The sequence below is a fragment of the Megascapheus bottae genome, chromosome 14 (assembly GCF_031878675.1).
Source record: "Megascapheus bottae isolate mThoBot1 chromosome 14, mThoBot2.hap1, whole genome shotgun sequence".
In the NCBI taxonomy this organism is placed as follows: domain Eukaryota; kingdom Metazoa; phylum Chordata; class Mammalia; order Rodentia; family Geomyidae; genus Megascapheus; species Megascapheus bottae.
This window is the reverse complement of record NC_143522.1, coordinates 12,344,126-12,366,320: the sequence shown is the minus strand read 5'-3', so window position 1 is coordinate 12,366,320 and position 22,195 is coordinate 12,344,126. Positions and strand designations below refer to the sequence as shown.

General features: G+C 43.4%; 1 protein-coding gene across 1 annotated transcript; it reads left to right on the top strand.

The window, feature by feature from the left end:
• The first annotated feature begins 1,705 nt into the window (after positions 1–1,705).
• Prox2 (prospero homeobox 2) lies at positions 1,706–10,247 on the top strand. Its single transcript, XM_090345367.1, is given in 5 exon segments — positions 1,706–1,819; positions 1,821–3,053; positions 7,703–7,810; positions 8,780–8,974; positions 9,771–10,247. Coding segments are annotated over 5 exon segments (1,836 nt in total). The 3' UTR covers positions 9,957–10,247.
• The last annotated feature ends 11,948 nt before the right edge of the window (positions 10,248–22,195 follow it).

Genomic DNA, 22,195 nt, shown 5'->3' with positions numbered 1-22,195 from the left:
AACCTGGGTTTGATTCCTCAGTACCACATCCACAGAAAAAGCTGGAAGTGGTGCTGTAACTCAAGTGGTAGAGTGCTAGCCTTGAGAAAAACCCAAGGACAATGCCCAGGCCCTGAGTTCAAGCCCCAGGACTGGCAAATAAATAAAATAAAATAAAGAGAAAAGAAAGAAAGAAAAAGATCACAGAGCCAATTGAGGGCTCAGGGGTACACACATTCTGCCTCCATACCATATTTTTTACACAATGATGATAGTAAACAGAGGGAAAAGATTGTCAAAGGAGACTTTAATTTTATTCAATTTTTTAAAAAAGCTCATGTTAACAAAAAAAGAGCAAGAATTTACAAATAGATCTGGGCTGTCAATACAATGGACAACTGTCACCTTTCACAAAGCTGTTGAGGGTTTATATCCATTGTCATAAAAGAGAAAAAAAGGGCACTATGAATTATGTATCTGTAATGCCATTTTAAAAGTCGTACAATTATATGCCAGGCACTGATGGCTCATATCTGCAAACCTCACAACTCAGGAAGCTGAGATCTAAGGACTGTGGTTCAAAGCCAGTCTAGCCAGGTCAGTCCCTCTGATTAACCACCAAAAAATCAGGAAGATGAGTTGTAGCTCAATTGGTAGAGCACTGGCCTCAAGAAAACAAATAAAAAAGAACCTCAGAGATAGTGCCTAGGCCCTGAGCTCAAGTCCCAAGACTCACACACACACACACAATTACGCAACATGAGATATTAGATCATTGTTTCTGTCCACAGGAAAAAAATAGTTTGGAAAAAAAGATGTACTCCAATTGTTAACCATCCTTGTACAATTAATGCAGGCTAATAAAAATGTTAACCATAATTTTTTTTAGAAAACCAGCATTATAAGTGTTTTTTCCCCCATCTTATTCCATTTCTATATATTTTGGGAATAAAATGATCCTGAAACCCTTTTAGAATCTCAGAGAAGCAATCAAGCTACGTTTAAAGCTCATAACCATTGCAGCTCCTGGCAGAAAACAAGAGTGCTAGCTAGTTCATTTTAGACAGAAAAGCTGGCTATCACTTCTTGCAAGCTCTTGCAGAGATAAGGCTCTGGGCAGCAGGCTGGCCTCAGCACAGGGCCTTCCTGTTTCTCAGCCCAGACACAGTTTCCATGACTGAGCTGCAGACATGGGCATAAACATCTCTGGGCACCCGATCACAGTGGAGTTTGGCTGCATCTCCAGTTTGTGGCCTATGACATTTCTACTCATTACTGCTTTGTGAAACCCACTGGCCCTGTCTCTATCCCTATTCCTTCTGGACCCTCAGATTACATAGACCCCGGGTGATTTGGCAAAGGTGGTGACTTAATGCTCTTCTATCTACATTGATTTAGTTCCATGCACAAGGCTTGGCGCTTTTCTGTGCTTCATCTGTAGTTATGTACAAGCATCCCTTAGGGTCCTGATCAACACGGCCTGGAAGCTGGCTAGACATTCAGAATCTTGGCTCCACTGTCCATCTTCTGAAGAGATTCCTGAATTTTGTCAGAGCCCAAAGCAGTTCCTTTGCCCATCTGACTGGAAAAAAAAAACAAACAAACCCATACCCTACCGCTTCAGGTCTCTAATTTAGGAGCCCAGAGGGTTGTAAGCTCTGGCATCTGTATTCCCTGACATCTGAGGTTTCTCTCTGGTGACCACTTCCCATCCTTGTGAGTGCAGATGAAGAAGGGTTCCCAAAGCCCCTGGGCTCCTTCACAGAGCTCTGAGCGGGTGCCTGGAAAGCAGACAATAGATCTAATCCTCATCTTGCTTTCTCCTCAGGCCTGGACGTGCTTGTCATCTGGCAGAACCCTGAATGGAAGGTGAGAGAAGCCCATCTTCCCAAGAGCTGGGCAGAGACTCCCCCTTTTCCTGGGCTCAGCTCCCCAGCTCTATGCTTGCAGACTCTGACTGGTTTGGGGATGAACATATCCAGGCAAAGAGGGCCAGGGTGGAGACCATCATCCGAGGCATGTGTGTGTCCCCCAACCCTCTGGTGCCAGGCAACGCCCCAAACACAAACAGTCCGTGTTGTCCAGAGAAATCTCGTGAGCGGAAGAGGAAGCAGAGCCTTCCTATCCAGCAAGGCCCCTTGAGGCCCCGCTCTGCCCAGGACCAGGGTTCCAGGATGGGAAGTCCCCGAGTGAGAGAACAGCTTCACCTGCTGAAGCAACAGCTCCAACATCTGCAAGAGCACATCCTGCAGTCTGCCAAGCCTGGGGCCCACGCTCAGGGCCTACGAGGCCCCTTCAGTGCACAGCAAAGGAATGGCTGCAGCTCTAAACCCCGGGTAGCTGTCAGTGCCCAGTACCAGAGCTCGAACAAGCACATCCATGGAGCAGAGACCCACAAGGTAGCTGAAGGTAGACAGCAGCCTGAGGAGCCCGGGGATCTTCCTTCTGCAGCTCAGGCTCTGCTGGAGATCCTCAGGAAGGAAGTGATCACGGTGGTAGCGCAGGCTGTGGACGCTGTGTTCCAAAAGGTGGTAATGGATCTTCCAGACAACCTGACCCAGCGGAGCACCAGCTGCCAGGGGCTGGTAGCAGAGAGTAGAAGTGAGCAGTCGCCCCCTGAAGGAGGTGGCTCTAAAGATCCACTTGCTCCTGCATCACTGCCCAGAAGGGTCCAGCCACAAGCTGGGATCCCTTTAGAAAGCTCGTCGCTAACTAAGCCTCTAGAGTCTCCTAAACACCCTCTCTCTCCAGGAAGGGCCCCCAAACCCTATCAGGGTCCCCCAGGTAACTGTTCCTTCACTGTGCCTTCCTACATCCAGGAAAATCAGGTTTATAACCAGCTACCAGGTCATGGGCCCAGTGGTCACTGGAGCCGTGGGCCTCCCCAAGATTCATCTTCCTCAAGTCTCCCTTCTGCAGAGTCTGCCCAGCATTCTTGGGTTTTGAACCAGCACCACCTCTCCCTGCCTTTTATGGCAGCTCATCTGGAGAGCCTTCCCCTTCCTCCTTCAGTGAAGACAGAGCAGAATGGCCTGCAAACGGTGGCCGACACACTTCCTTTCTCTTCCATTCACATATCCTTTATTGGTCATGGAAATTCTTGTGGTCACTGCCTAGAACAGGAACACTCGAAGTTGAAGAGGAGGCAGGGACAAATATCTATATTGCACAAGCTATAAATGGTTAGTTGGTTATATTTTATTTATGGTTTTACTTTGATCAAACTCAGAGCTTCTCGCTGGTAAGTACTCTACTACTTGAGTCACACCCCCCAGTTATTTTACTTTTAAGTCTTACATTTTGCCCAAGGTCAGACTTAAACCATGCTTTTCCTATCAGTACCTCCCAAATAGCTGAAATCATAGGCATACACCATCAAATCCAGCCTTTCCATGTTTTTTTTTTTTTTGGCAGTCCTGGGGCCTGAACTCAGAGCCTGAGCACTGTTCTTGGGCTTTCTCAAGGTTAGAGCTCTATCACTTGAGCCACAGAACCACTTCTGGCTTTTTTCTATGTATGTGGTACCAAGGAATGCAGGCCCTTTCCATGGTTTTCTTAGTGTTATTTCTGCACCTTCCTCTCTTGTTTTTCACAGCCAGTTGGTTATATGATCAAACAGAAACCACATCCCAGGGCTTAATGATCTAGAGAAAGTACATTTATTTTTGTGGTTCTTCAGATTCTGCCATGACTGACTTGTTCGTTTGGGTCAGAAAGGGTTTTGTTTGCTTTTATTTTTTATTTATGTATTTATTTTTGGTGCTGGTCCTGGAGCTTGAACTCAAGGCCTAGGCACTGTCCCTGAATTTTGTGTTCAAGGATAGTACTATTTGAGACACTACAGTTTCACTTACTTTTTTTTTTTTTGCCAGTCCTGGGCTTGAGCTCAGGGCCTGAGCGCTGTCCTTGGACTTTCTCAAGGCTCTATAGAGCTCTACCACTTGAGCCTCAGCACCACTTCCGGCTTTTTTTCTATGTATGTGGTACCGAGGAATCGAACCCGGGTCTTCATGCATGCTAGGCAAGCACTTTAACCACTAGGCCAAACTCCCGGCCCCTCACTTACTACTTTTTTTTTTTTTGCCAGTCCTGGACTTGAGCTCAGGGCCTGAGCACTGTCCTGGGCCTTTCTCAAGATGAGAGCTCTACCACTTGAGCCACAGCACCACTTGTGGCTTTTTCAACATATGTGGTACCAAGGCATCAAACTCAGGTCTTCATGCATGCTAGGCAAGCACTCTACCACTAGGATACGCTCCCAGCCCTCACTTACTACTTTTGGTGTTTAATTGTAGATAAGAGTTTCACAGGCTTTGAATCATGATACTCGATCTTAGCCACCTGAGTAGCTAGGATTACAGATATAAGCCACCAGTGTTATATGGGAATTCCATCAGTGAGATGCAGAGAAGCCACATTTTGAGAGGTCAAATGGGTAGGCTTTATTAGAAAGCTAGTGATTGTAAGTGGACTAGCATCCCAAAGAATCTGCAGTGCTGAATGTTGTTAGCATAAGGCTTATAAATGCAAAAACCACATTTAAGGCAGATGCCTCATGGTATGGGGCAAAGCATGTTTACAGAAGCAAAACTAAGGTTAACTAAGGGGGTGCAGTTAGGGTTCATTAGAAGTTAACTAGTAGGGACAACCAGGAATACAGACTTACTGAGATCCAACAATCATAACAATCAGGGGTAAAGGACAGGGACTTCCTGGAGTCTATCAATCCATGACCTATTTTTTTGCAGTCCTCGGAATGACCTACGTCCCATCTACCATTCTCAGAATTAAGTGAAATGTCCCTATTACCTATTAAAGCATTAAGATGGTGATGGGGGCAAGATAGCACTGATTAGGCCCGTATTACTACCTATATTTCGCCAGTGCCTGACTTTGGTTTGCTTTTAAACTCAAATGAGCTTCCAAAATTACCTTAAACCCTATGGGTGGAAGAGCCCTGTGATTTGGCTGCTAATGACCCATGCTGCTGGGCACAGAGGGTGAATAACTTTCCTTGTATTTAATTGGGTAAAAGTCTTTTCCACAAATCACCATCTATTTTGTGAACTTTGTTAGTCATCTTTTATTTGGTAAATTATGAACTGGTATAAATTTGTACAGTTCCTGTATATTGATTGTGGCAAAATTGTACAGATTTCTATATTTTAGATGAGAAATTTTTCTTCTCTCTATAATAAATTGTTTCTTATCTTGGCATTTTTAAAAAAAAAAGAGAGGGTGAATAACTTCATCTAAGGTGTGGCTGCCCCAGCCCCGTGGCTCTATAGATAAAAAGCTTGCATGGCCTAGATAATTCATGGGCAATACATGAGGGACTGGGAATTTCTGGGTCAAAAGAATAGTTTTTCCTTAGGGACTAGACCCAGAAAAAAGCAGTTGGAAGGAGTTAGAGGCCTTCCGTTTAAGGATTAATTTCCAAGCTTCAGCTGTAGAGGCTGGACGCTGGGTGCTCGGAACGTGGAAGTGAACACCACCACCCTGGGAAATGTGACTCAGGCTGGCTTGTAGCAGTCTGGATCTTACTGACTCTTCTTCACAAGTCTTAGGCAGATGCCCCTGTCCTATAAAAGTGTTTCTCAGAATAACCCTTGGCGTATTATTAGTTGGTGAGTTAGGAAATGTATCATAGGTAAACACATGTTAGCTTTTTCTTTTTTGCTATGAAACTCTAGGAGCCTTTAACATGCTGAAGTATGATGGTAAGCAATAAGAGGAGAATGGAGGAGCCTTAAACTTGTGTGACCAAAAAAAAACCCCTCTTTCAACCAGCATCTTACAAGACTGAAGTTCTTGAGAACATATTTGAAGGTTGCTTTTGTTTTATTGAGCTTTGCTCAAACTGCTGTTTCTCATGAGCCCAGCCTCCAGAAGTGACTGTGCTGTCTGGAAGCTGTCTTCATATGGGAACAATTCTGTCCTCTGCATGGCCTCGGCAGGGAGGAAAGGGGTGGAGTGTGCTTACTGCAGCCAAAGCCGGGCCTCCAGGCCTAAGTGCTTTGAGCGCCCCCTGCTGGTGCGTTAGGTGTTAGCAATGCCTCAAACCTCAGACTTCCCAGGAAGGCAATAAGCTAAGAGTATAAGTAATTCATTGAGGCTGGGAGGGTACCCTAGTAATAGAGTGCTTGCCTAGCATGCATACAGCCTGGGGCTCAATTCCTCGGTAGCACATATACAGAAAAAGTCAGAAGTGGAGCTGTGGCTCAAGTGGTAGAGCGCTAGCCTTAAAAAAGCCCAAAGGCAGTGCCCAGGCCCTGAGTTCATGCTCCCATACTGGCAAAAAAAAAAAAAAGGGGGGGGGTCAGGAGTTTGGCCTAGTGGTAGAGTGCTTGCCTAGCATGCACGAAGACCCGGGTTCAATTCCTCAGTACCCCACATACAGAGCAAAAAGCTGGAAGTGGTGTTAAGGCTCAAGTGGTAGAGCTCTAGCCTTGAGAAAGTCCAAGGACAGTGCTCAGGCCCTGAGCTCAAGCCCAGGACTGGCAAAAAAAAAAAAAAAAAAAAAAAGTCCTTGCCCTTACAGAGCCAACCATCTAAACAGAGGGACAACACATACGGTAAAAGTTATTGCTACAGCAGAGGCTTGAAAAGGAGTCATGGGAGCCCAAGGGGAGAAAGGCTTGATTTGGATGGAGCTTCTGAGTTGGAGTTTGACAGAGAAAGTTCTTCCAGGTAGATGGGGGTAGTGGAGCAGAGAGTGGATGGTGGTGAATGCATCCCAGAGTTTGAGCACAGTGTGTGGCAGTGCTCAGGCTGGCTAGATGCTTGCCAAGGCCATTAGAATGACAGCCAGAATGGAGACCATGTTTTATAGATGGATTTCAAAATGGTTCATCTAGGATACAGCACCATCTCCCTCATTCCATCCTAAAAGGTTACAGAGTACAGCAAGCTGGATTGGATTTCATACATGCCATATGCTAGGTAACTTTTCACATTAAAGGGATTTTTAAATTCTCCTACTTAAACTCCCAGCATGGGGCAGGGAGTGTGGCCTTGTGGTAGAGTAGTCGCCTAGTATACACTAGGCTCAATTCCTCAGTACCACGTACAAAGAAAAAGCCAGAAGTGGTGCTGTGGCTCAAGTAGCAGAGGCCTAGCCTTGAGCAAAAATTATCCAAAGACAGTGCTCAGGCCCTCCTTGAGTTCAAACCCCAGGGCTGACCAAAATAAATAAAACCCACAAAGAACAGGACAGTCACCATTTGGTCATCTGGTAAACATTATTTAATAGATTGTTTTGTGTGTGTGTGGGGAGGTCATGGGGGTTGAACTCTGGGCCTGGGTGCTGTCTCTTAGCTCTTTAGCTCAAGGCTACTGCCCTACCCCTAGAGCAACATTCCCTCTTCCCCTTTTCTAGTGATTAATTGGAGATAAGAGTCTCACAGTCTTTAGTACCCAGGCTGGCTTTGAACCATGATCCTCGGATCTCAGCCTTCTGAGTAGCTAGGATTACAGGCATGAGCCACCACACCCAGCTCATTTACAGATTTTTAAAATTGGCTTATCTGGAAGGTGACTTGACTTTACATCTACATACTTGTTAAAGCTGGCTTCTCATCAATTTACCCCCTCCTTCACACTTTACATTCTTCCCTCTAGGAAACAAGGTCCTTAACAGATTTCCTTGTTCTTTTTTCATAGTTGCAAATAGTCTAAACTTGTGCTCTTCCGAAGTGTTACTTTTTTCTTGACTCTAAGACAAATCCAGGAAGGCCTACACCCTGGTCACTTGAAGAAGGCCAAGCTAATGTTCTTCTACACACGGTACCCCAGTTCCAACCTCCTGAAGGCTTATTTCCCTGATGTTCAGGTAAAGACTCCTTGAGTTGCTACCTCTTACTAGTAAAACTCCCAAGTGCCCAGATTAAGGCTGGTCCTCGGTCCTTCAAGCTCCCTTCACAGAGCTGATGGAACACATGCAATCTCCTGAATAATCATGAATAATTTTGCACTAGGAAATGTGGGTATTTGAACTTTTAGGCCTTTTGAGTAATAGGTAACCCCAGAAAAACATGGAAGGTGAAGTAGGATGAAAATTACTATTAAGTGGAACTTGGGGCCTAAGTTTCTATCCCCCAGGAACATTATAAAAAAAAGACTATAGAGAGTAGGCAAATATACAAAATATAATACATATTTTGGCTGTTTCACAACCCAAACTATATATAGATCATGTGTGACATTAGAGAAATTCATACTGATTGTCAGACCCAAACCTTGCTTGCCTGTGTGCATGTGAGGTCTCTAGCCTGCATGTTGGGTTAAGGACTGTTTAAAATAATAATAATAATAATAATAATAGTAATAATAAATTTTCAGGTCTTTTTACATTCTGTTGCTTGGTTGATCCCATCAAATGCCCATTTAATCTGCAACTTCAGTTTGCCAATAAACTGCTCCCTCACCATCCTCTTATTCCTTCCCATGGCCTTTAGCCAGGTTGAAGACTCAGGCTGCCATGGTGGTAGTGCTACAGTGACCTTGACCCTGGGTCATCTCAAAGTTGTACTCAGACACCATGAAAAGATTCTCATGCGTGAGAACCTTCATGAACCTAACACATAGAAACTATTTTCTAACGGGCAGTGCAGTTCATTCTGATTTTAAGCTCAACTACATATAATTAGGAAACAGCTGCTGTTGTCTTTCCAAAGGAAAGGGTTAGTGTTGGTTGAAGCTATCCATCCGTATTCATCCCGCAACGAACTGGGCACTGGTAGTTCTGATTCTGAGCCCCTCATGGCAAATGTCTGACTTGATGGACCCTTTGTTTGCACAGTTCAACCGGTGCATAACTTCTCAGATGATAAAGTGGTTCAGCAACTTTCGTGAGTTTTATTACATCCAAATGGAAAAATCTGCTCGGCAAGCAATTTCAGATGGTGTCACAAACCCCAAAATGCTGGTGCTTCTCCGTGATTCAGAACTTTTCCGAGCTCTCAATATGCACTATAACAAGGGAAATGACTTAGAGGTAAGACAATACACTGGGTTCCATGTGGTCTGCAATACATCTTCTCCCAGTAGGATTGGTGTTTTGTTTTGTTTTAAAAGACCCCCCCCCCTGGGCTGGGAATGTGGCTTAGTGGTGGAGGGCTTGTCTAGCATGCGTGAAGCCCAGGGTTAGTCTTTAGTACCACATAAACAGAAAAAGCTGGAAGTGGTGCTGTGGCTCAAATGGTAGAGCTCTAGCTTTGAGCAAAAGATCCTTTGTATGTTTGTTCTTAAATCAGTGAAATTCATTTTGGCCTGAGATTGTTCTTTGCATCACTCACAAACATGACAATTTCGGGATCTTCTCTCAGCTACCAGATAAAAACAAATTACAGCTGTCCATCCTGAGATCTGCCAGGTGTTTTACCATTTTAGAGTTTTTGCTCTGTTGTCAGGCTACAGAACTTGTAGACCTCAATGCCTTGCTTTGCTTCAGGACCAGCAAGTGTAAGCAAAAGAGATGGAAGAACCTCTGATTTGATTTCCAGTGTTTCCTACTTACTTAGTAACGGTTAACAGAAGGAACTCCTCCTACAAAGAGAACATTTATAACAGGCTTTATTCCTGGGGCCCTCTTACCAGAACCATCATTTTAAGGTTTGTGTCTGGCAAAAGGGGATGGGGTTCCTAGGGCTGCAGAATCAGGGGTCTGTTGGGCGGGGGATGCTCTTAGCCCATTCCCCGAGGAGCAGGCAGGTTCCACCAATGGACTCTCTCAGCTGCCAGTACTTCCAGTCTCACATCCTCACTTCCTTGGGGTTCTCTTTGGGATGCAGGTCCCGGATTGTTTTTTGGAAGTTGCCAGCTTGACGTTGCAGGAGTTCTTCAGGGCTGTCGTTGCAGGGAAAGACTCAGATCCTTCCTGGAAGAAACCCATTTACAAAATTATTTCCAAACTAGACAGTAACATTCCAGAGATATTCAAATCTCCCAGCTACCCTCAAGAACTGTTTCACAATTAGGACTGAAGAAAATGAGTGGCCTTAAATGGCAGTTTATAGAAGGGGACATCCCCATCTCAGAAGGCACCATCACCAGTATGCTCACACAGCTCCTTGACCAGGATCATCAAATATTTACCATTAATTACAATTAAATTAACTAGCTTCGGCATGCTGGCAGTACACGGAGCACCTTCCACCCTAAGTTTGGAATCAGGCACGAATTTCAACTCCACAGTTGCTGCATGAGGCAAACCTGGGAACTGCCTGGTATCTCCTCCCCATCTGTGAAATGAAGTTCTAGAGATTGCAAGATACAATGTCCTAACGTGTTCTGTGAGGTGGGACCACAACGTTAGCCTCTCTCCTTTTCCCAGCCTTACTAGAAGCTTTTACAAATGGCTGTTTTCATTTCAGTTACCTATTTGTTGAACTCTTTGTAGATTTTTTGTTTTTGCCAGTCCTGGGCTTGAGCTCAGGGCCTGAGCACTGTCCTTGGACTTTCTCAAGGCTAGAGCTCTACCACTTGAGTCTCAGCACCATTTCCGGCTTTTTTCTATGTATGTGGTACCGAGGAATGGAACCGGGTCTTCATGTATGCTAGGCAAACACTCCACCATTAGGCCAAACTCCAGGCCCCCTCTTTGTACATTATCTTTATACTTTTATCTTGCAAAACAGCAAGTATCCTCATTTTAAAAATGATCACAGAAGGCTTTTGTTTTGTAACTGTGAAGTAACTTCTCAAAGGCTGAGGCTGACGACTGCGCACTGGACCACTTCATGCTGTCATTCAGACTCTGCAGTGGCAAATGAACCTAAGTAAGCATCCAGCATAGTGGCTTTGCCATCTGACATCCCTGCCTGGCATCACCCCCAAATTTCACTAGGTTTCACTAAACCTAGTACAAACTTCTGGAAGGCCTTGAGCATTGCTGAACACCTGATATAACATCTAGTTGGCCAAGGAAATGGCTATCTTAGCTCTCTCAGAGCAACAGAAATGGAACTTCAAAGCACAATGGCTAGACAGTGCCTTCAATGATCACCTGGTTCAATCTGCTTAATCTGGAGAGGGAATGGAGGCCCAGGCAGAAGACTAACACAGGCGGTCAGACTCGCAGGTGTGAACAGCGTAACGGCGACATACACAGTATCACACACAGAAACGGAGATTCTCCAACCCCACAAAGGAATTAATTACAGTCCACAAAACTGAACATCTATGGATGACAAATGTCATCCACACATTTCCCCAGTACTGGCCCAATAAAAATGGTGGACTGACTGAGCAAAAAACAGAGCAATTGTATCTGTCTTCTAAACTATTCAGAACCAAACCTGAAAGACCTGCCAAAGGTGAGTGGGGGCGGGCTGTGTTAGTGTCTTTCTTTCCCACTGACATGAAACAACATCCACATTCAGTGACTCTACAGGTGGGATTCTAGCTGGGGCGGATGAAAATAGAAGTCCCTACACTTTTGCTATGTCAGCAGAAAAAGGTATGGGGGGGGAGGGGAAGACTTAATTTTCTCTTTAGTTGAGGAGAAACAAAATATTCTCAAGGGCCGGGAGTTTGGCCCACTGGTAGAGTGCTTTCCTAGCATGCATGAAGACCTAGGTTCGATTCCTCGGTACCACATACATAGAAAAAGCCAGAAGTGGTGCTGAGGCTCAAGTGGTAGAGCTCTAGCCTTGAGAAAGTCCAAGGACAGTGCTCAGGCCCTGAGCTCAAGCCCAGGACTGGCAAAAAAAAAAAAAAAAAAAAAAAAAAAAACATCAGGCCAAACCAATCTTAAATAGATCTATTGTTTTTGTCCCAGTTTTGGTGCTGGGGATTGAACCTAAGGAACCTCTCCTCCTTCCTCCTCCTCTCCTCCTCCCCCAGTGCTGTGCATATGCTCCATCACTGAACTATATCTGCAGCTAAGGGTTCTCCATCAAAATGGAGGAACCCACCAAACCCAAGATTCCAAAATCGACAAGGACTGTCTGTGCACCCTGGGGAAAGGCAATTCCCCAATTAGTCCTGCCTGGAAACAGGAAAACCATGCTCCACAGTGACACTGCCTAACTCTTGAAGACAGTCACAGGAAACAACTCCAAGTTCACATGGTTGTCTGATATGGAGCAGCGCTTCATCGTCCCAAACCTGAAGTTTATTACTGTGTGTTCTAAAGACTGAGCCAAGCCACCTCCAGGGCAGTGAACCTCCTCCCAAGACCAATTAGATGAAATGTGCAAGCTCAAATTGAAAACATCTGTGTACTGTAGGCTGTCCAGGACATGTTCTCTAACCATTGAGCTAAACATAGAAGAATGTACAAATATATACTTCTGCCAACAGAAGAATTCCATTTGGTGACAGTTTGGTTTCTATCAAGTATATCTCTTTCGGTGTTGGGAATGTATTCTGAATGTAGGATAAGCTAGGTATTTCAGTAGCCTTCACATAGCCAAAGGTCTGGTCATTCTTTCCTTAAAGGTATAGGTGGGTGCTGTTCTCTCCCAAATTCAAAATGTTCATAGTCTCTGATCAAGTACTGCATAACAGTGAATGACCAGCTTGGCCTGTGGTAGGAGACGCCAGAACCTCTGAGGAGGCAATGTTCAATTACTGATTAAAAACAATGGAGTAGCTTTCCATGCAGAAAACGTTCATTAGGAACCTCTATTTCAAATGTGGTTTCACACAGTATGCCTAATTCTAAACCAGACTCAAATAGTAGGACACAAAAGCCATCTACTGAGCAGGTAAGGGATGCCTAAATCATTTTTTGGGCAGAGGGTGCCAGTCCTGGGGCTTGAACTCAGGTTAGAGCTCTACCATTTGAGCCAAAGCTCCATTTCTGATTTTTTGGTGGTTAACCAGAGGTAAGAGTCATGAACTTGGGCCGGGAGTTTGGCCTAGTGGTTAAAGTGCTTGCCTAGCATGCATGAAGACCCGGGTTCAATCCCTCGGTACCACATATAGAAAAAAGCCGGAAGTGGTGCTGAGGCTCAAGTGGTAGAGCTCTAGCCTTGAGAAAGTCCAAGGACAGTGCTCAGGCCCTGAGCTCAAGCCCAGGACTGGCAAAAAAAAAAAAAAAAAAAAAAAGAATCATGAACTTTCCTGCCCAGGCTGGCTTGAACCACCATCCTCAGATCTCAGCCTCCTAAGTAGCTAGGCTAAGAGCTGTGAGCCACTGGTGCCTGGCTATTGAACCATTTCTTTTTCCACTAAAGCACAGTATAAGCAACAAAATGCAATGCTTATTATCTTTTTCTTTTTCCTTCTTTTGTCGGTCATAGGGCTTGAACTCTGGGCCTGGGTACTGTCTCTGAGCTCTTCTGCTCAAGGTTACAGCCCTAACCCTGGAGCCACAGCACCACTTCTGGTTTTCTAGTGTTTAATTGGAGGTAAGAGTCTCACACACTTCAGTGCCTGGGCCTGGCCTCCTCAGCCTCCTGAGTAGCTAGAATTACAGGCATGAGTCACTGCACCTGGCTCAATAACAAAACATAGAATTCTAAGAGAAAAATAATTTAAAATAGCTTATGTCTGTCATCTAAACTTACATGTGTCTAAACTTACATATCTCTTTTAAAAATCCTTATAAAATTAACAAATTTTGGTAGCAAGTTTCCTAGACGAAGTCCTATATGTCTGAATTGTCATGATCATGGATTTTAGCCTTCCAGTTTGTTCTGTAAAGTAGACCAAATGTAGTTTGATGATGTATGCACTCAGAACAAGTTTTAAAAATCCTGTCTCCATACATTTTGCAAAATATATTGCATAGCCTATGTTTTCTCAGTACTGAGAAAATCAGAGAAGGAAATATAATGAGTGGGACATAAGGCACACTTAGCTAAAATAAGTTATAGCTCTATCAGGCTGTTGATTAAATGATGTGTATTTGAATTTGGTAAAAGCTCTGTATATCCTTTCTTTTTGTTTGGTTCTGGGAACTGAACCCAGGGCATCACACATGCAAGGCCAAACTCCACCACGGTCTCCACCCCAGACAGCACTCGACAATCCTTCATCACTTCCAGGCTTGATGCTTTGCAGAAACAGATAAGCTTGCAACAATATGACAAATACAGTAATACCATGAAAGTACAAAAGCATTGTCAGATCTACCGTAAGTCACTACAGCACACCTGTACAGAATGAGCCAACACAACCTACTTGGGTCTTTAATAATACATTCTACACGCCCCAGGAGCAGCGTGATTCTTGCACTTGCAAATATTAAGTGTTCAACCCCATGAAAGAAGATTCAGGAAAAGTATTTTACAGGGTTAAACAATTCCTAGACAAGAAAAAGCTCTTGTAGATTATAGAAACCTAAACAGTATAACTGACAGCCCCAGGAGTCATATGAAAGAGCCAAAATGCACCAGATGCTAGCTTGTGGAGGAAGAAGCACATGTGCTTGCACATGTGTGCATGTGGGGGGGAGGGGCACTTTACCTTCTCTTATAGCAAGTCTTGTGGGAGTTACTTACTCTCTTACAATCTCACCTCTTTCTGTTCATACTTGTTCTGCCAGTCCCCAAATTTCCAGTAATCTTTAAACAGACGTTCTTAATCTTTTTCTTCTTCTATTGACTGATTTCTGTGGTTCCAGTTCTCATTTCCTTGCTAAGGAGTCTGGCCTGGAAATTCAGCCCTAAGCAACAGTGCTATGATTCCCTTTTCCTTTCCCCCACTTACCCTCTGGAGCTGGCAGGGTGCTGCTTCCCCATCTCTTGTTTTCTTCCTCGTCCTTTGCTGTGGGAGGTGACTGTGCTCAGGCTCCACAAGCCATGGGCTTCAACATTCCCATCTGTAAAATAGTACCTAGGCTCACTGTACGATTCCCAGGCTTAGGTAAAACAAATACACGTGAAATGTTCAACCCACCTCTAATGCATAGTACGTTCTCAGTAAATGCCAGCTGCCATATCAGTTGTAAATTTGTACTGCTTTATAGTGCAAAAATTATTTAAGAATGACACAGATGTGTGGTACTGATAATATATATACACATATATTATTATTTTTTGCCAGTCCTTGGGCTTGAACTCAGTGCCTGGATACTGTCTCTGAGTTTCTTTTGCTCCAGGCTACCACTCTAACACTTGAGCCACAGCACCACTTCCAGCTTTCTCTGTTTATGTGGTACTGAGGAACAGAACCCAGGGCTTCATGCATGCTAGGCAAGCACTGTACCACTAAGCCACATTCCCAGCCTGATACACATTATTATAATGAAATTTGTGTCACTATCTTCATCTGCTAATGAATAAAATTACAGAATACACACACACACCCCTTTTCTGGCTTTTTGGGGGGGAGGGGTAGGTCATGGATTACAAGTTTGAGCTACCAAGACCCCACTGTAGTATGGAACTGTTAAATTCTTTTTTGTGGATCATGGGGCTTGAACTCTGGGCCTGGGCCCTGTCCCTGAGCTCTTCAGCTCAAGGTTACTGCCCTACCCCTTGAGTCACAGCACCACTTCTGGTTTTCTGTTGATTAATTAGTGGTAAGAGTCTCACAGACTTTAGTGCTTGGGCTGGCTCTGAACCGGGATCCTCAGATCTTAGCCTCCTGGGTAGCTAGGATTATAGGTGGGAGTAACCTTGTCCGGCTTTTCCTGGTTCTTTTTAGTCAGAAATGTCATTACTAGAATTGGTGCTGTGGCTCAAGGGTAGAGCTCTAGACAAAGAGGTGCGGGGCCCTGAGTTTAAGACCTACAATCAACAACAACAAATGAGTAAAACCATTTATTACTTTCTCATTTTCTCTTTCACAAACAAGGGTTGGTAATTATACCTTTTCCATAATATTCAATTTGGGGGGAATGGGAGACAAGACTTTTTTTTTTTTTTTTTTTTTTTTGCCAGTCCTGGGCTTGAGTTCAGGGCCTGAGCACTGTCCTTGGACTTTCTCAAGGCTAGAGCTCTACCACTTGAGCCTCAGCACCACTTCCGGCTTTTTGCTATATGTGGCACCGAGGAATCGAACCCGGGTCTTCATGCATGCTAGGCAAGCACTTTAACCACTAGGCCAAACTCCCGGCCCCAGGAGACAAGACTTTTAAATCAAGTTTTATGAGACAATGAGTTACCAATTTGATACTTTGCTGCGTTCTTGATATAATGATTTTTTTTTTTTTTTTTTGCCAGTCCTGGGGCTTGAGCTCAGGGCCTGAGCACTGGGCTTTTCCTCAAGGCTAGTGCTCTACCACTTGAGCCAGAGCACCACTTTGGGCTTTTCTATGTATGTGGTACCAAAAAATCGAACCTGGGTCTTTGAGCATGCTAGGCAAAGCACTCTACCACTAGGCTAAACTCCTTGCTTGATATAATGAATTTCTAACAAAGCCCCACAATCCTAGCTTGTATTTTCTCTGAAGACCCTGGGCTACTTCTTGAAAATACTATCAGTGTTCAGAAACTTCTTTTCTCATCGTATCTCCCATGACTTCATCTAAGCTTACTGACAGGAGCAACTATGTCAAGCTTATAAGATGTCTCTCCTGTAATTTAGAAAAAGAAAGTTCCTAAAGAAGATACTGAGGGATAGGCATGAACATTAAAACAGAACAAATCTTTTCTTGCTAATTGTAGGTTCACCAGCTAATCCTAGGAACAGAAAGTTTAATGACAGTGGACTAACATTCCTAAATGCCCTAATCTTGATATACTAGGTGCAAAGTTAAAGCTGTATGTCAAGTGAATGGCAGACATGATATGAATCCTTAAGCTCTGGAGACAGTAATAACCTAAAAAATGTGAGGCGGAGTTCATGATGTTGACTCAATGCTAAGACTATGCTGTTAAGTGATCGTTTCTCTTTATAACAGAGCCATGTTTATTCAATTCAAACACATCAAAGCATTTCTCTGGGAGATCAACAGTGCTTTACTGTTTTAGGAATTAGAAAAGAAGATGCACTGGTTACAGAGCAGGTCTCGAATGTTTTGAAAGAAACCTGGCAGACTTCCTGGCATCTAGTGGATTGCTGTTGTGCCAGAACTGGTAGATCTGTCTCCAAACCAAGATCCGTAACAGATTTATGTGTATTGGGGGTATATGCTCATCATTTTACATCCTCCCAACAAAGTAAACATGCTTTACTGGAAACCTACTGAGAAGAGCACCAATAATTATAATCCCAAGGGGAAAAGAAAGCAACATTTTCTGTTGTAAAAAAGCTCTACTATCTCCTCATGGTAACACCATTACAAAGTCCTGAATTGAAGTTGGTGAGGGGACTACAGGGAAAGCAACTCCCTTCTATTTAACAGTTCCTCAAATTCTCAGTCTCTTATCTTGACAATTGTGGTTATATAAAGCTCCATGAATAAATGCACACATGCATACATAAAAATCCAGTGAAACCAGAGTAGGCTCTGTGTAGTATACCAAGATCAGTTTCTTTGTGTTGATAGGTTTTGATACAGAACTTTTTTCTTTTTTTGCCAGTCCTGGGCTTGAGCTCAGGGCCTGAGCACTGTCCTTGGACTTTCTCAAGGCTAGAGCTCTACCACTTGAGCCTCAGCACCACTTCCAGCTTTTTTCTATGTATGTGGTACCAAGGAATCGAACCCGGGTCTTCATGCATGCTAGGCAAGCACTTTAACCACTAGGCCAAACTCCCGGTCCCCAGAACTTTTTTTTTTTATAAAGATGCCCTCTTCGGACAGTGGGTAGAGAAAATTGGGGCTGTGCTAGACATTTTTGGGGGAAGGGGATAATGTCCCATGAACCTATGATTTCCCCCACAGCCACAATAGAAAGAAAATAAGTCTACACCACATCCACCTGTAGATTGGAGTATGTCTGACTTATGTTACTGATACTGAATTATCTGAGATATCAAAGCAATTTTTGATTTAATACCAACTTTGGCTTTGTTGCAGTTTGTTCAGTTTTGAGTACACAGCAATGGGAACCATGAGCTACGTCTACTCTTCTTAAGATCAGATGAGAGGCCGTGGATAAATCCGTTTGCCCTCTACTTCCCTCTTTGACAGGTCTTACAAATCACATTTCTCTTCTAAGTTTCCAAGTCTAGCATTGTGCCATAACTTGTTTCTAGTGAGAGGGGACTTCACAATTGAAGAGGCATACCCTTCTTTTCAGGCACAGAGGCGCACACATGTTCCACATTAAAGGCAACTTCAATCTTGGCTTTAAATGCCTCTAATAAGACCAAATCTCCCTGTGCTAAGCTGTTCCATGGCTGTCAAGTTCCTTTGGAGGTGGCATTTACTTGTTTAGGATAGGTGGGTTTTACTTAGAAGAGTTTATTAGCAATAACCTTCCAACCGCTCAATTGTCCACAAATGCAAAATTAATGAACAGACCCAGGCCTTGAGAAACCATGATTAACAAACCTAGATCCCAACCTAGGGATAAAGATGATAATCTCCATTGCTTTACTAGTTCTCAGCCTTGACTGCTTCTTAGAACAACCTGAGAGCCTTTAAAACTTCACAATGCAGAGGCCTGGTGTGAAGACACATGCCTATAATCCCAGCACTATAAAAGCAGGAGGTTGAGGCAGAAAGGACTGAGTTAGATGTCAGCCCGGGCTATGTGGCTCAGATCCTGTCTCGAAACAAAACAAATGCTTGGCTCTACCCCTAGATTCTGTTGAAAAGCTTCCTAGGAAAAGCCATGTGTTAGCATAAAACCCTACACATGATCTGCTTCACATTTCATTACTTTTTCCCCGAACATGTATATATAAGATTAACTGCACACTGGAGCACCACCCACAAGGTCTCAATAGTCACCCCACCAGTACCTAAAGGAGCCACGAGTTAGGGTCTCCACTTGTTAATGGCCTTCCCTTCTATCCTCACAATGCACTCTCAGAATGCTTTAAGATGTGTGTGTGTGTGTGTGTGTGTGTGTGTGTGTGTGTGTGTGTGTGTGTGTATGCCAGTTATCAGCAATTGAACTCAGGACTTCATGCTATTCATCAGCTTCCTTGCCCAGGCCTTTGAGCCATGCCTCTAGTTCAGTATTTTGCTAGTTAACTGGAGACAATCTTGCACTTTTCTGCCCAGGTTGGCTTCAAACTGTGATCTCCAGATCTCACTCTCCTGAGTATCTAGGACTACTGAGTATCTAGGACTGAGTGTGGGTACCAGGGCCCAGCTGCCTTTCAGGTGTGGTGGCAGGTGTACCTGTGTTAATTTACATTGAGAGAAAGCAGGAATGCCCAGAAGAGAACAAAAATCCTCAAAACATGTTCCTTTAATGAAAACTTTAACTGCATATGTAAATAAATGAACTGGCTCCTATCCAGAAAAGTGGGTGTTCCAGGACTTTCTTTCTTTTGCCAGTCTTGGGCTTGGGCTCAGAGCCTGAGCACTGTCCCTGGGTTTTATCAAGGCTAGAGCTCTGCAACTTGAGCCACAGATCCACTTCTGGCTTTTTTCTATGTATGTGGTACCGAAGAATCGAACCCAGGTCTTCGTGCATGCTAGGCGAGCACTCTACCACTAGGCCAAACTCCCAGCCCAGATTTTCTCTTTTTAAAGCTCACATTCCATCACTGAGCTACACCCTCAGTCCTAATACAATTTTTCCTAAGGGGTACAGAACCCAAACCACATTTTCCAAGACTATTTCAGAAAATGTAAGCAAGTATTAGAACTTGTGGGTCTAGTTGTTATAAAATGCAAAGGGAACAGAGAACAACTTAGAAAAAAGAACTTCATGACTAATGAAAGATTGCCTTTTCAAATGACATTTTTGTTTATCCACAAGTGAAATGTTGTGCCTCTTCCAAACGTTTATTTATTTTTTTGCCAGTCCTGGGTTGCCCAAGGCTAGTTCTCTTCCACTTGAGCCACAGGCACCATTTCTGGCTTTTTTTCTTTATGTGGTGCTGAGGAATTGAACCCAGGGCCTCATGCATGTTAGGCAAGTATTCTAGCACTACTCCATATTCCCAGCCCTATGTAAGGGATGTTTATAAGAATGCTTAATGTGGGGCTGGGAGTTTGGCCTAGTGGTAGTGTGCTTGCCTAGCATGCATGAAGACCTGGGTTTGGTTCCTTGGTACCACATACTTAGAAAAAGCCAGAAGTGGTGCTGAGGCTCAAGTGGTAGAGTTCTAGCTTTGAGAAAAATCCAAGGACAGTGCTCAGGCCCTGAGCTTAAGCCCAGGACTGGAAAAAAAAAAAAAAAAAAAAAGAATGTTTAATGTAACATTGCTATGACAGTGAAAAATTCTACAAAATGAAAAACTGTTTTATGTACGCATGTATTATATATGTATGTATACATATATATGTCTCATGGTATGCATTCTTGCAGTCATCGGTAAAAACCTATGGATGAATATATGAGTATATAAGACAGTGGGTCTGAAGCACAGGTATTTATTCATGCTGGGGCCAGTTCCTTTAGCCTGTAATCTTAGCTCTCAGAAGACTGAGCTCTGGAAGGCTGCAGTTTAAAGTCAGTCGTGGCAGGAAGTTCAAAATGACCTGCCAAAAAGCTAGGTTGGAAGCATAGCTCAAGAAGTAGAGTGCCAGTTGCAACCTTAATATCAAGAAAAAAATAAAAAGGAAGAAAAAAAATTCACATTGGGCTTGGAGTGTGGCTCAAGTGTGTAGTGCATAAGCATGAGGCCTTGAGTTCAAATTCCCATACAGCAAAAAGTCAAAAACAAACAACCAAACAAACCAAACAAACCCAAGCCCCTTAAATTACGTAGAAAACAATGTACTTACAAACACACAGAAAAACATTTGGAAATCCATACCGGTATCAGCAGTTGCGTCTAAAACAAGGTTAATGGTACTTAGGAGTGGAAAGAGTGATGAGTTTTGTTTAAAATCTCAACTTGCTAAAATAATGAATCAATAGTTTGTTAGAATGAATTTGAAAAAGATCACGACTCTATAGACTTTAAGAAATAAAACATATCAAAAGTCAACCCACCTTTGATGGTGCCAAGTGCCAGCAGTTTTTCTGTGGTGGAAACTGAAAACGGCAGAGTTCAGAGTAGGATACTCTGACCAAACCCATACCCAGATTCAGCCACTCAGCTGCTCCCCTGAACAAGCCTAGCATGCACAAAGCACTGGGTTTGATTCCCAGGCTCCTTATGGGATCAAAAGTTCAAAGCAATGCTGGCAGCCAGACGGCTCTATCCATAATTGCAGCCACTTAGCCCATCGTGAAGATGCTCTTGAATCTGGTCAGACAAATTCAGCCCAGTCCTAAGGTACCAGTGCATAAAACGTACATAGCTGGGAAGAAAAGTGGGTGAAAAATGTGGGAGAGGGTAACAATGTTAAATAAGAAATGTGTTCACGACCTCACGTATGTAACTATACCCTCTGTATATCACCCTGACAATTAAAAAAGAAAGAAAGTACATAGCTTCTGAGGTCAGACCAAGTCTTAAACTCTCAATCAGAGAAGTGGTACACTCCAGCCATTCTGGTCCTCTATCATACACCAGGATTTTTTTTTTGTCAGAATCCATTAAGAATCCTCCAGAAAACAAGATCTGTCTTTGTCATCGCTTGATAGTAGTTCACTGGCACCGTGCCGAGTGGGCGCTGAGGATGCTTATGCAAAGGATACCGCCAGTACTGTTCAGCGTGGCTAGGCATTCACCAGGTATAGAAAGGGGCTCTGATTTAGTATATATAAAATTCACAATTTGTAACAGCACAAAGCAGTATGAAAACTTAATCGGAGATATAGTAAATGAAGTTGGCAAAGACGTATGAAGTAGTCTACAGCTGTAAAAGAGAATGGGATGGAATGCTGGAGTCAGTAATAAGAAAAGGAACAAACTACTGATGTACCTACGAACTTTGAATGAATTTCGAGAGAACAGTGGGAAATGGAAAAAAAGCTACAATATCAATCACAAAAGGTTATATACTTCATATACATAACTTTTTTCTGTAGTTCTTTGAAAGGCCAATATACAGAGAACAGATTTAGTGGTTGCAAGGGTTAGAGATGTGGGGTGGGTACGGGGGTCCCTGTGGGTTTACATAAACATACATATGATGATAAAATTGCATATCCACACTACATTCTATGACATGAAAATAGAAATATAATTAAACGTTTTTAAAAGCCTTCCACACCCTCTGTACATTATCAATATAGCAATAAAAATAAAATTTAAAAAGCCTCCTGTAAATGTCATTATTAGGAAGTATCTCTGCAAAACAGAAGAGACAAGAGAATATTTTAAATATGATCTATATTCCACACATATAATACTCAGATTGGAC